Genomic DNA, 13,374 nt, shown 5'->3' with positions numbered 1-13,374 from the left:
GGTGGGACAGAAATGAAATTTCTGGGTGGGAAAACTGAGGCTGTTGGCAGGGTCCGCTGGGTCCACATCTCTCGACGACTCCTGCCCCTTATCGGGGACTCCTGCCCCTTACCGGGGACTCCTGCCCCCGCCAGCCCTCCTGTGTTGCGTAGCTGCTCTTACAACTAAAATTAGAGGCTGTGAATGCAGGTTCCAGATGAGTCGTCTTGCCAACAACCACTGGCCTTTGCATTCTCTTCCAGTCCACGGATACACGTTCATGGCAGCTGCCAGGGACATCTGTGCTCCGTGGTGTGACCCGGATGAAGGTGGGAGAGGAGCAGGGCTGAGAGTGACTCTGCGGTACATGAACAGCAAGTGGACACCCTTATGCCCAAACAAAGAGAAGAAAGGTCTGAGCGGGGGTCCCAGGTCCCAGCTCTCTCAGCCCCTTGCCCAGTGCTCCCGCAGGGCAGGCTGTGAGCTTTGAGATGGGATCAGTGTTGTTGTGTTAGTTGCTTCAGTACTGTACGACTCTTTGCGGCCCCATGGACTCTAGCCCGCTAGGCTCCTCTGTCTGTGGAACTCTCCAGGCAAGAATACTGAAGTGGGTTTCCATTTCCTCCTCCAGGGGATCTTCCTGACCCAGGGATCAGACCCAGATGTCCCACGTTGCAGGCAGACTCTTTATCATTTGAGCCGCCAGGGATGACTGAGCCCATTGCAGGCTTCGCCACTCATTAGCAGAGTTAGATTTTTGCAGGCATCTTTCACCTCTTAGCTTAGTTTCCTTAACCATGTGAGGGTGAGTGAAGTGAAGTGGCTTGGTTGTGTGACCTCATGCACTGCAGCCTACCAGGCTGGTCCGTCCATGGGATTTTCCAGGCAAGAGCGCTGGAGTGGGGTGCCATTGCCTTCTCCATTGACAAGCTATTTACATTTAGTAAATTCCCTTAGAAATACACCCCAGAAAGCCTTCCTCTTCCTCTCTAATGGTAACGGTAGTGCAACAAAATCAGTAACAATTTTAGAAAGATGAAACAGATAACTTCAGTAATTCGCAAGTTAATATATGCCCGAAATCAAGGAAACAAGTCATGTTTATCCTAAGGATAATAAACTTATTGTTTGGAAAATAATATATAAACACATAACCTCTGGATATGCTTTATTATGCCACAAATTTCCAGGAAATATAAGATATATTTCTGAATGGGACTAATACTTTCACAAATACTAACACTTTATTGACAACAGTCAAGTATTTTAAGATAGTGTACATTTAAGTAACCTTTTAAAAATCTCGATGCTTTCTATAAAATTTAAAGGGACCTGTAGCAGATCCTACTTTGCTTTTCAATATTCGGTGTCAAACCTGTATGTGATATAAATGCACGTTTTAAGGACGGAAGGGAAGACAGCACGTGACCTGCTCTGCCAAAGTGGTCAGGCTCCTTCCTGCATCCGTACTACGTGCCACCATGTAAGAGTTCATTATTGGAGACGCTCCTGGAAAACTGAAATAAAGGGGAAATTGTAACACGGCTGGGTCTTTAAAAGCATTAGCACCTGCTATAAATTTAAAGAGGGAGATGAGATATTTCTTTACTTCCCAATGGATTAAACAGAAAATTCAAAATACTTCTCTTATTTGGAGAATGAGTACACAAATATATTTAAAGGCCGGATACTGACACCATTTTCACAATATCCAGACTACGGATGGGAAACAAGGCAATGCTGATATTTCTGCCACACATCCAAGGGTAAAGAAAGGGAGATGAGGACTTCACAGCCTAAGCCAGTGACTGAGCCTGGCATGCCACGTTGACAAGAGAGCGGCAAACCACTACTCCCACGCTGGGAATATTCTCCAAAAGGAGGCCCTTATGCAGTAAGTCTACAACTATATCAACTTTGGTAATCTATCATTGAACTTTTGGGTAAATATATATCCTTGGACATATGAGAAGTTTTCCAGAGCCAAAGTCCATTATTAAATAAACTAAAGGGTGAAATAATGCTGATAGCTAAAATTCTGTTCATTTCAGTGATTCCAATGGAAGTTATGGGAGGCAAGAGGCAGGAGGAGCTGTTTCCAAACCGAAATGATGATCCGAATCACCACGTCTTGAGCTTATTCTACCCAAGGTCTCAAACCTACCAGGAAGTGGTAACCCAGGAACTCCTTTTAAGCAATCCCGCTGTGTGAGGGGAGGCAGTTTTTGTTTTGCGGGGTTTTTGTTGGCCACACTGCAAGGCTTGCAGAGTATTAGTGCCTCAAGCAGGGATTGAACCCTTGCACCCTGCAGAGATGGCACATAGTGTTAACCTATGTTAACACTTGTGGGAATTCCTGACGCTAAGCTGTTTTATGGGCTTCCCTGGTGGCTCAGACGGTAAGGAATCGGCCTGCCAAGGCAGGAAACCTGTGTTTGATCCCTGGATCAGGAAGATCCCCTGGAAAAGGGAATGGCTACCCACTCCAGTGTTCTTGCCTGGAGAATGCTATGGTCAGAGGAGCCTGGTGGGTTACATTCCATGGGGTTGCAAAGAGTCAGACACAATGGAGGGAATAACACTTTCATGCTGTTTTTCCCCACCAAGCTTCTGACATCAATTATGTTGACAACTTTTCCAACACCACTTCAACAACTCTCAGAAGCACCAGCTGGGTGTCCAACATTGCGTTCAGTTCTGACGCTTGTTATCCAGAGTTAACACGGTCTCCATGGGTGAAGGGCTCACTCCACAAGACTGGCCCCACTCCAGATGCCACTGGCACATCGGGTCCCCGGAGTCCCACCACTCCCCGTTATGACTTGCTAGAACTGCTCCCGGAACAAGAATCTGACTGCGAGTCAAAGCATTTAGGAATGACCAGGTCAAAGCTCTGTCTGGTAGTCTGGGGCCAAGTAAGGTACATGGCGAACAGTAGTGTTACCCAGAAATAGCAAGTGTCCACTCCCTGCTGAACTTCATGTCCTAAATATCATGGTATCCTGATCAAATGTGGGCTGTTTTGGCAGTCGCTGTACCGAAAGACTCGGAGAAGGCAATGGCACCCCACTCCAGTACTCGTGCCTGGAAAATCCCATGGACGGAGGAGCCTGGTGGGCTGCAGTCCATGGGGTCGCTGAGGGTTGGACACGCCTGAGTGACTTCACTTTCACTTTCACGCATTGGAGAAGAAATGGCAACCCACTCCAGTGTTCTTGCCTGGAGAATCCCAGGGACGGGGGAGCCTCGTTGGCTGCCATCGATGGGGTCGCACAGGGTCGGACACGACTGAAGTGACTTAGCAGCAGCTGCAGCAGTACCCAAAGACTGAGGAACACTTTGTGGTATTAAGAAACACCTGTTGCTATTAAGCTGGTTAGTTCACTGGCCTGACTCTAAGGCATGAAACCTGTTACTCTTTACTTTGGCAGCTAGGTGAGAGTGGGCCAGTAGAGTTGCCAATAGTTTTATCTTGATAAAAGCATTGACTAAGGTTTCAACTTTCAGCCATATTAAATAGATTTAAAACCTTTAGATCTTTTTCACACACACATATATAAAAAGTCCAACTCAGCTCACTTTGCCAGGGACTTCCCTGCTTTGGGCACTTGAAAGTCCTACATCCTGGGAAAACTTTTGGTCCCAGACCCACTGGGATATGGGTCAAACCCATGCCACTTGCAAATGTCGGGGTAGGTCTGCCTGGCCTATAAATCTTCAGGAGGAACAGTCCTAGGATTGTTCATCTTATTGGGCAGGAAACAGCCTCACCGCTGGCTAGGAGACAAGTGAGAAAGTCACAGAGGAGAGACCAGCTCAGAAAGGAAAGAAACACTCAGCCATCCTCACTGTTGATGGTTCTGTATTCACAAACTCGCCTAGAACTCACTGGAGCATATTTATAAATCCAGATTAATGCAAACAGCTCTGTTTTGGGCCATTCATGGGTATCTGCAGAGCAGCCAAAACGTTCAAGTTGCCCCATACCTGCCGTTCCCAGCTGTGGCCGAACTGCTGTGCCTGCCTGTCTCAGTCCCTGCTATAAACAAGGGTCCTTTCTGTCATCGGTTTACTTCTTTGTTTCACATTGTGGTGCCCTTTGGTGGCGATTTTCCAGCTTAAAATGGTCCCCAGGCATAGAGCTGAGGGCCCCCTGGCACGGCCAAGCTCAAGAAGGCTGTGCCGGCCTCACTGTGGAGACGATGGCGTGTCAGTGAGCTTAGGAATGGCACCAGTGGCAGTTCCACATCCGTGAGTCATGTGTGCGTCACATGAGGCGTCTTTACACAGAAGCGCCCATCACACAAGGCTGCGTTTTTTCTAAGTATTTACTGATTCATCTTGCAGCCCCTGGTCTTCAATGCAGCATCAAAGGGATCTTAGGTGCAGTGTGCGAATGCTTAGTTGAGGCACGTGAGGCACGTTGAGGCACTTGAACTCTCAGTTGTATTAACAGCCTGTGGGATTTAGTTCCCTGAGGAGGGATCAAACCTCAGCGCCCTGCATGGGGAGGGCAGCGTCTTAGCCACGGGATCATCAGGAAGACCTTCTTTTTTATTCCAATCCTGGTAAAATATGCAGAATGTAAAATTTCCAATTTTAACCAATTTTAAGATCCAATCAGTCAATCCTAAAGGAAATCAGTCCTGAATATTCATTGGATGGACTGATGTTGAAGCTGAAACTCCAATACTTTGGCCACCTGAGGCAAAGAACTGACTCATTGGAAAAGACCCTGATGGTAGGAAAGACTGAAGGCAAGCAGAGAAGGGGATGACAGAGGATGAGATGGTTGGATGGCATCACCGACTCAATGGACATGGGTTTGAGAAAACTCCGGGACTCGGTGATCGACAGGGAGGCCTGGCATGCTGCAGTCCATGGGGTCACAGAGTCGGGCCCGACTCAGTGATTGGACTGAACAGCACTGAAGTGTATTTGACTTTCTCTGGTTCTAAGTTGGAAGCAAGACAAAAACTGGGGAAGCTGTCGGTGATCAGGGCTTCCCTGGTGGCTCAGACGGCAAAGACTCTGCCCACAGATCCTGGTCTTGTGAGGATGGCTGTCACCGGGTTATTGTTTGGCTTCCTGGACCGGTTGCTAGAGATAGTGATCTGACCGCCTACAAGTCTGACTCCCCTTGTGGCGGGTGTCCGGGGCCAGTTACTTCAGATGCTGGGTTGGTTTCCTTGGCTGGTTGCTACATATGTCAGAATTCTCTTTTGATGCGTGGTCTGGCTATTGTATGTTCCTATATTTAGTCTCCAGTGGGGGAAGGCAGACAGAAACTTTGCTTATGCAAGACACGGAACCAGCCTAAATATCCATCAACAGATGAATGCATACACATGTGGTGTATATATACGCAATGGAATATCACTCAGCCATTAGAAAAGAGTGAAACAATGCCATGTGCAGCAACATGGATGCACCTAGAGATTATCACACCAAGTGAAGACAAAGGAAGACAAATCCCATATGATCTGACTTATACACGGAATCGAAAATATGATGCAAATGAACTTGTATACAAAACAGAAACAGACTCCCAGACACAGAAGACAGACTTATGGTCACCAAAGAGGCGAGGGGGTGTGAGAGCGATAAATTAAGAGTTTGGGGTTCTTGCTGTTGTTGTTCAGGCACTAAGTTGCGTCTGACTCTTTGTGACCCCATAAATTATAGCCATAAATTATAAAAAGTAGCAAGGAGAGATAAGAAAGCCTTCCTCGGCGATCAATGCAAAGAAATAGAGGAAAACAATAGAATGGGAAAGACCAAAGGTTTCTTCAAGAAAATTAGAGATACCAAGGGAACATTTCATGCAAAGATGGGCTCAATAAAGGGCAGAAATGGTACGGACCTAACAGAAGCAGAAGATATTAAGAGAGGTGGCAAGAATACACAGAAGAACTGTACAAAAAAGATCTTCACGATCCAGATAACCATGATGGTGTGATCATTCACCTACAGCCAGACATCCTGAAATGTGAAGTCAAGTGGGCCTTAGAAAGCATCACTACGAACAAAGCTAGTGGAGGTGATGAAATTCCAGTTGAGCTATGTCAAATCCTGAAAGATGATGCTGTGAAAGTGCTGCACTCAATATACCAGCAAATTTGGAAAACTCAGCAGTGGCCACAGGACTGGAAAAGGTCAGTTTTCATTCCAATCCCTAAGAAAGGCAATGCCAAAGAATGCTTAAACTACCGCACAATTGCACTCATCTGACACGCTAGTTAAGTAATGCTCAAAATTCTCCAAGCCAGACTTCAGCAATATGTGAACCGTGAACTTCCTGATGTTCAAGCTGGTTTTAGAAAAGGCAGAGGAACCAGAGATCAAATTGCCAACATCCACTGGATCATCGAAAAAGCAAGAGAGTTCCAGAAAAACATTTATTTCTGCTTTATTGACTACGCCAAAGCCTTTGACTGTGTGGATCACAACAAACTGTGGAAAATTCTGAAAGAGATGGGAATACCAGACCACCCGACCTGCCTCTTGAGAAACCTACATGCAGGTCAGGAAGCGACAGTTAGAACTGGACATGGAACAACAGACTGGTTCCAAATAGGAAAAGGAGTACGTCAAGGCTGTATATTGTCATCCTGCTTATTTAACTTATATGCAGAGTACATCATGAGAAATGCTGGGCTAGAGGAAGCACAGGCTAGAATCAAGATTGCCGGGAGAAATATCAATAACCTCAGATATGCAGATGACACGACCCTTATGGCAGAAAGTGAAGAAGAACTAAAGAGCCTCTTGATGAAAGTGAAAGAAGAGAGTGGAAACGTTGGCTTAAAGCTCAACATTCAGAAAACGAAGATCATGGCATCCAGTCTCATCACTTCATGGCAAATAGGTGAGGAAACAGTGGAAACAGTGGCTGCCTTTATTTTTCTGGGCTCCAAAATCACTGCAGATGGTGATTGCAGCCATGAAATTAAAAGATGCTTACTCCTTGGAAGGAAAGTTATGGCCAACCTAGACAGCATATTAAAAAGCACAGACATTACTTTGCCAACAGAGGTCCATCTAGTCAAGGCTATGGTTTTTCCAGTGGTCATGTATAGATGTGAGAGCTGGACTATAAAGAAAGCTGAGCACTGAAAAATTGATGCTTTTGAACTGTGGTGTTGGAGAAGACTTTTGAGAGTCCCTTGGACTGCAAGGAAATCCAACCAGTCCATCCTAAAGGAGAACAGTCCTGGGTGTTCTTTGGAAGGACTGATGCTAAAGCTGAAACTCCAATACCTTGGCCACCTGATACAGGAGGGCGGTGTTAGGGCTCTCCCCTGAACCAGAGACTGGAGAGTCCTCAGTGAGCGAGGCCTCCCCAGGGGTGGCTGGATGCTTTCCGCAGAGCAGCATGTCCAGGCCCTGGGGAAGAGCTGGGTTCCCAGGGTGAAATCGGGGAGTCTGGGGTCCCAGAGGAAGGAGGGTCTGGGCTTCAGTGTTCAGGACAGAGCACGCGAAGGCCGCCTGGCCTGGCGTGGCCCATCTGGGGCAGCAGACCCGTGAACCTGCTTAGGGATCGGGTGGGGGGTCCCAGAAGAGATTAAAGGAGCTTGGCCGTGAGGCAAGGAAAGCAGCACAGCGCGAAGGATGCAGAGACACGGGGAAGCAGTTGAACAATCACATTTGTTATGAATTATATCCTGATGAACGCAGAAATTTAATATAAAATGTAATTACAGGGAACGGCATCATGGTAACCACCGTCGGTAACCGGGCAAACAGTCTTTCAGCCTCCACTCTACACACACATTTTATTTCCTTAGCAAGACTGGGCTCGTGCTTCTCAGCAGGCTCTGCTATCTGTTTACCAAACAGGCGGTTGCTCCCTGGCATGAATCACACTGCACACCAATGATTCCTGATACTGGAGCATCCCAGCATACCGAGCGGATCATCAATATTTGACAAGGTGGGAGAAACTTGAGAATGTTTTACACGCTGATGAGAAACCCGCAGTGCTGGAGAGGTGAGGGCCTGGGGGGCGGTGACGATGTCGGGGGGTGGCCTGGGGTCAGCCAATGAGGAGGAGACAAGGCACCAGTGAGGCGGAACCCAGGATATTCCTAAGAAACAGTAATACACTTCCTCGTCTTAGTGCACGTTTGAAACGAATTAATAAAACACATGCTGATCGTAAGAAGATGGAATAATCACAGACAGTAAGAAAATAAGTCCCATGTAATCCTATCTTAACACATCTTTTTCCCTACGATGACGTCAGACCCAGTGCAGAGAATACTATCTAAATGGAAGTGTCTTGGTTATTGTAAAATGCTGCTAAGGTGGGGTTGCATGTGTTTAGATCCGGGCCATGGTTCTGGGAGAGAAAGCCACTGGGACCCCGAGCACCGGGCTCAGGGAAGGTGTGAGGGTGTCACCAGGAGTCCAGGTCAGCTCAGCAAGGGGACAGTGCTTTGACTTGGGGCCCAGGTGGCCAGAGAGCCCACCACTCAGCCTTCCTCACTCGGGAAGTGAGGGTTACCAGCACAGGAGACCTCAGAAACGTGAGGAGCCAGCCAGGAGCCCCCACGGGGAACTTCCCTGCACTGCGAGCCGACCCTGTGTTTTCACAGGCAGCCCCTGCCTGCTGCCCTCACAGTGCGGTGCTCTGTCTGGCCCTGCTGGTTCTTCGGCTCCAGGACACCTACACGATGTGGGTGAGAGCTGCGACTTTGCACGCCCACAAGTAGGATTTGAGCTGATTGTTCCTTTCCTTTTTGGTATCCTCAAATGCATAAATAAGCAAAACACACACCACATTGCTCCTTGGGTCATATTACACGGGCAGTGGGCCCATGTAATCTGTGCCTGCCAACAGATTACCACCCTGGAGAGACAGTGCGTGCCTGCCTCCTGCTCGTCTCCATTAGAGCTCTGGCGGGGGGAGGGGGAGGCAGGTGCCAGGGTGACTGTCTTACGCGCTGGATTTTTATTTTCAAGGCTTCTTCTCTGAATATTTTATTGATTCTCATAATAGATAATTCAACAGATTTTAAGAATCCTTTATGTTTAATATCAGTTCAGTTCAGTTCAGTCCAGTCGCTCAGTCGTGTCCGACTCTTTGTGACCACATGAACCGCTGCACGCCAGGCCTCTCTGTCCATTACCAACTCCCAGAGTCCACCCAAACCCATGTCCATTGAGTCAGTGATGCCATCCAACCATCTCATCCTCTGTCATCCACTTCTCCTGCCCTCAATTGTTCCCAGCATCAGGGTGTTTTCAAATCAGCTCTTCACATCAGGTGGCCAAAGTATTGGAGTTTCAGCTTCAACATCAGTCCTTCCAATGAAAATTCAGGACTCATCTCCTTGCAGTCCAAGGGACTCTCAAGAGTCTTCTCCCACACCACAGTTCAAAACCATCAATTCTTCTGCGCTCAGCTTTCCTTACATTCCAACTCTCACATCCGCACATGACCACTGGAAAAACCATAGCCTTGACTAGACGAACCTTTGTTGGCAAAGTAATGTCTCTACTTTTTAATACCCTGTCTAGGTTGGTCATAACTTTCCTTCCCAGGAGTAAGCAAGTTTTGATTTCATGGCTGCAATCACCATCTGCAGTGATTTGGGAGCCCAGAAAAATAAAGGCAGTGACTGTTTCTACTGTTTCCCCATCTATTTGCCATGAAGTGACGGGACCGGATGCCATTTTCTTCGTTTTTTGAATGTTGAGCTTTAAGCCAACCTTTCCACTCTCCTCTTTCACTTTCATCAAGAGGCTCTTTAGTTCTTCTTCACTTTCTGCCATAAGGGTGGTATCACCTGCATATCTGAGGTTATTGATATTTCTCCTGGCAATCTTGAGTCCTGCTTGTGCTTCATCGTGCCCAGGGTTTCTCATGATACACTCTGCATATAAGTTAAATAAGTAGGGTGACAACATACAGCCTTGACGAACTCCTTTTCCTATTTGGAACCAGTCTGTTGTTCCATGTCCAGTTCTAACTGTTGCTTCCTGACCTGCATACAGATTTCTCAAGAGGCAGGTCAGGTGGTCTGGTATTCCCATCTCTCTCAGAATTTTCCACAGTTCGTTGTGATCCACACAGTCAACGGCTTTGGCGTAGTCAATAAAGCAGAAATAGATGTTTTTCTGAAACTGTCTTGCTTTTTTGATGATCCAGCGGATGTTGGCAATTTGATCTCTGGTTCCTCTGCCTTTTCTAAAACCAGCTTGAACATCAGGAAGTTCATGGTTCACATATTGCTGAAGCCTGGCTTGGAGAATTTTGAGCATTACTTTACTAGCATGTGAGATGAGTGCAATTGTGCGGTAGTTTGAGCATTCTTTGGCATTGCCTTTCTTTGGGATTGGAATGAAAATTACCTTTTCCAGTCCTGTGGCCACTGCTGGGTTTTCCAAATTTGCTGGTATATCGAGTGCAGCACTTTCACAGCATCATCTTTCAGGATTTGAAATAGCTCCACTGGAATTCCATCACCTCCACAAGCTTTTTTCTTAGCGATGCTTCCTAAGGCCCACTTGACTTCACATTCCAGGATGTCTGGCTCTAGGTGAATGATCACACCATCGTGATTTATCTGGGTCATGAAGATCTTTTTTGTACAGTTCTTCTGTGTATTCTTGCCACCTCTCTTAATATCTTCTGCTTCTGTTAGGTCCATACCATTTCTGTCCTTTATCGAGTCCATCTTTGCATGAAATATTCCCTTGGTATCTCTGATTTTCTTGAAGAGATCTCGTCTTTCCTATTCTGTTGTTTTCCTCTATTTCTTTGCATGTTCGCTGAGGAAGGCTTTCTTATCTGTCCTTGCTATTCTTTGGAACTCTGTATTCAAATGGCTATATCTTTCCTTTTCTCCTCTGCTTTTCACTTCCCTTCTTTTCACAGCTATTTATAAGGTCTCCTCAGACAGCCATTTTGCTTTTTTGTATTTTTCTTGGGGATGGTCTTGATCCCTGTCTCCTGCACAATGTCATGAACCTCCATCCATAGTTCATCAGGCACTCTATCAGATCTAGGCCCTTAGATCTATTTCTCACTTCCACTGTATAATCATAAGGGACTGATTTAGGTCATACCTGAATGGTCTAGTCGTCTTCTCCACTTTCTTCCATTTCAGTCTGAATTTGGCAATAAGGAGTTCAAGATCTGAGCCACAGTCAGCTCCTGGTCTTGCTTTCGCTGACTGTATAGAGCTTCTCCATCTTTGGCGGCAAAGAATAGAATCAATCTGATTTCGCTGTTGACCATCTGGTGATGTCTATGTGTAGAGTCTTCTCTTGTGTTGTTGGAAGAGGGTGTTTGCTATGACCAGTGCGTTCTCTTGGCAAAACTCTATTAGCCTTTGGCCTGCTTCATTCTGGACTCCAAGGCCAAATTTGCCTGTTACTCCAGGTGTTTCTTGACTTCCTACTTTTGCATTCCAGTCCCCTATAAGGAAAAGGACATCTGTTTTGGGTGTTAGTTCTAAAAGGTCTTGTAAGTCTTCATAGAACCGTTCAACTTCAGCTTCTTCAGCGTTACTGGTTGGGGCATAGACTTGGATTCCTGTGATATTGAATGGTTTGCCTTGGAAAGGAACAGAGATCATTCTGTCGTTTCTGAGATTGCATCCAAGTACTGCATTTTGGACTCTTTTGTTGACCATGATGGCCACTCCATTTCTTCTGAGGGATTCCTGCCCACAGGAGTAGATATAATGGTCACCGGAGTTAAATTCACCCATTCCAGTCCATTTTAGTTCGCTGATTCCTAGAATGTCGACATTCACTCGTCATCTCCTGTTTGACCACTTCCAATTTGCTTTGATTCATGGACCTAACATTCCAGGTTCCTATGCAATATTGCTCTTTCCAGCATCGAAAATTGCTTCTATCACCAGTTCCATCCAGAACTGGGTGTTGTTTTTGCTTTGGCCCCATCCCTTCATTCTTTCTGGAGTTATTTCTCCACTGATCTCCAGTAGCATATCGGCCACCTACCAGTCTGGGGGGTTCATCTTTCAGTGTCCTATCTTTTTGGCTTTTCATGCTGTTCATGGGGTTCTCAAGGCAAGAAGACTGAAGTGGTTTGCCATTCCCTTCTCCAGTGGACCACACTCCATCAGCCCTTTCCAGCATGACCCGTCTGTCCTGGGTGGCCCCACACGGCACGGCTTAGTTTCATGGAGTTAGACAAGGCTGTGGTCCGTGTGATCAGATTGGCCTGTTGTCTGTGATTGTGGTTTCCATCTGTCTGCCCTCTGATGCCCTCTCTCAGTGCCTGCTGAAAGTTATGTTTAATATAACGCCACCAAATATTTAGGATAGGGAAGTACTATTGCCTGGAAAATCCCATGGACGGAGGAGCCTGGTAGGCTGCAGTCCATGGGGTCGCTAAGAGTCGGGCATGACTGAGCAACTTCTTTCATTTTTACTTTCATGCATTGGAGAAGGAAATGGCAACCCACTCCAGTATTCTTGCCTGGAGAATCCCAGGGACAGAGGAGCCTAATGGGCTGCCGTCTATGGGGTCACACAGAGTCGGACACGACTGAAGCGACTTAGCAGCAGCAGCAGCAGCAGCAGCAGCAAGATGTACCAGAGCACACGTACGTTACCACCTCGTAATGCCCCCCGAAACCAGGGGTGTCCTTGGGAGGATGGCACCCCACCTCGCCCGACACAGGTTGCTTTCTGTACGGAGAGATGGGACCACAGCCCTTCCCCTCAACCCCCGAGACTGCACAAAGGGTAGCCCAGTGCCCCCCGGTAAGGAAACCCGATCCAAACACCAGTCACCCTAGGAACGTGCCCTGGGACAGCCGAGTGGGTGACGAGTCAGCCACAGATGCCCCCACGCCGGGCTCCCTCGTGGAGTTTCCCAACCGAGCCAACGATACTTAGAGACTCATATCCTGGATATGCTTGAGCTCTGCACCCACCGCGCACACCAAGAGTAGCTTCCTAGCTTTTTGTTAGACAGAAAGATTGCCTTTGGTTTCAGGACACTACAAACTCAGCACACAGGTCATTCTGCGGACATCATAGTTGTCAGCTCTAGCCTCTGCGGGACGTCCACTGGGTGGGTGTCCGGATCCTAGTAGGAGCAGAGAGCCCAGCGACGCCCACAGTGTCCTGGTTGTGGAGGAAGGCCGTTGGCCGCTTGCTGGGATTTAGGATCTGAAACAAACAAAGAATTCTGACTCAGCCGCCGACCTGCTGCTCTGGTCTGCAGTGTCTGTGGGGATGCGGGAGGGGGGACATTGTCACACGGTCTGGGGTGTGCAGGGTGGCCCAGCCCAAGTTCACCACCTCCTCGGATCCCCCATCCCCGTGCTTGGCTGACATCACCATCCCAGGCCTCCAAACCTGTGGCCCTCCCAGCCACCTGGACACCTCCCACTGGACGTGCACAGGCCC

At 47.5% G+C, this 13,374-nt stretch overlaps 1 protein-coding gene across 2 annotated transcripts in view; it reads right to left on the bottom strand.

The window, feature by feature from the left end:
* Positions 1-7,607: 7,607 nt before the first annotated feature.
* Positions 7,608-13,374, bottom strand: part of LOC147373225 (1-acylglycerol-3-phosphate O-acyltransferase PNPLA3-like) — a 28,177-nt gene continuing 22,410 nt past the window's right edge. The window contains exon 9 of one of the 2 annotated variants that reach the window (XM_086403211.1): positions 7,608-13,134. In XM_086403211.1, the coding sequence (XP_086259337.1) occupies positions 13,128-13,134 (7 nt within the window). In that variant the 3' untranslated portion in view covers positions 7,608-13,127. The remainder of the gene's footprint in view (positions 13,135-13,374) is intronic. The other variant, XM_086403210.1, reaches the window with a different exon arrangement.

Source organism: Bos grunniens, chromosome 5 (genome assembly GCF_055505025.1).
Source record: "Bos grunniens cultivar Pamir isolate PY7600 chromosome 5, Bosgru_T2T1.0, whole genome shotgun sequence".
NCBI classification, from domain to species: Eukaryota; Metazoa; Chordata; class Mammalia; order Artiodactyla; family Bovidae; genus Bos; species Bos grunniens.
The sequence above is the reverse complement of the archived record's forward strand: the minus strand, read 5'-3'. Positions and strand labels throughout refer to the sequence as shown.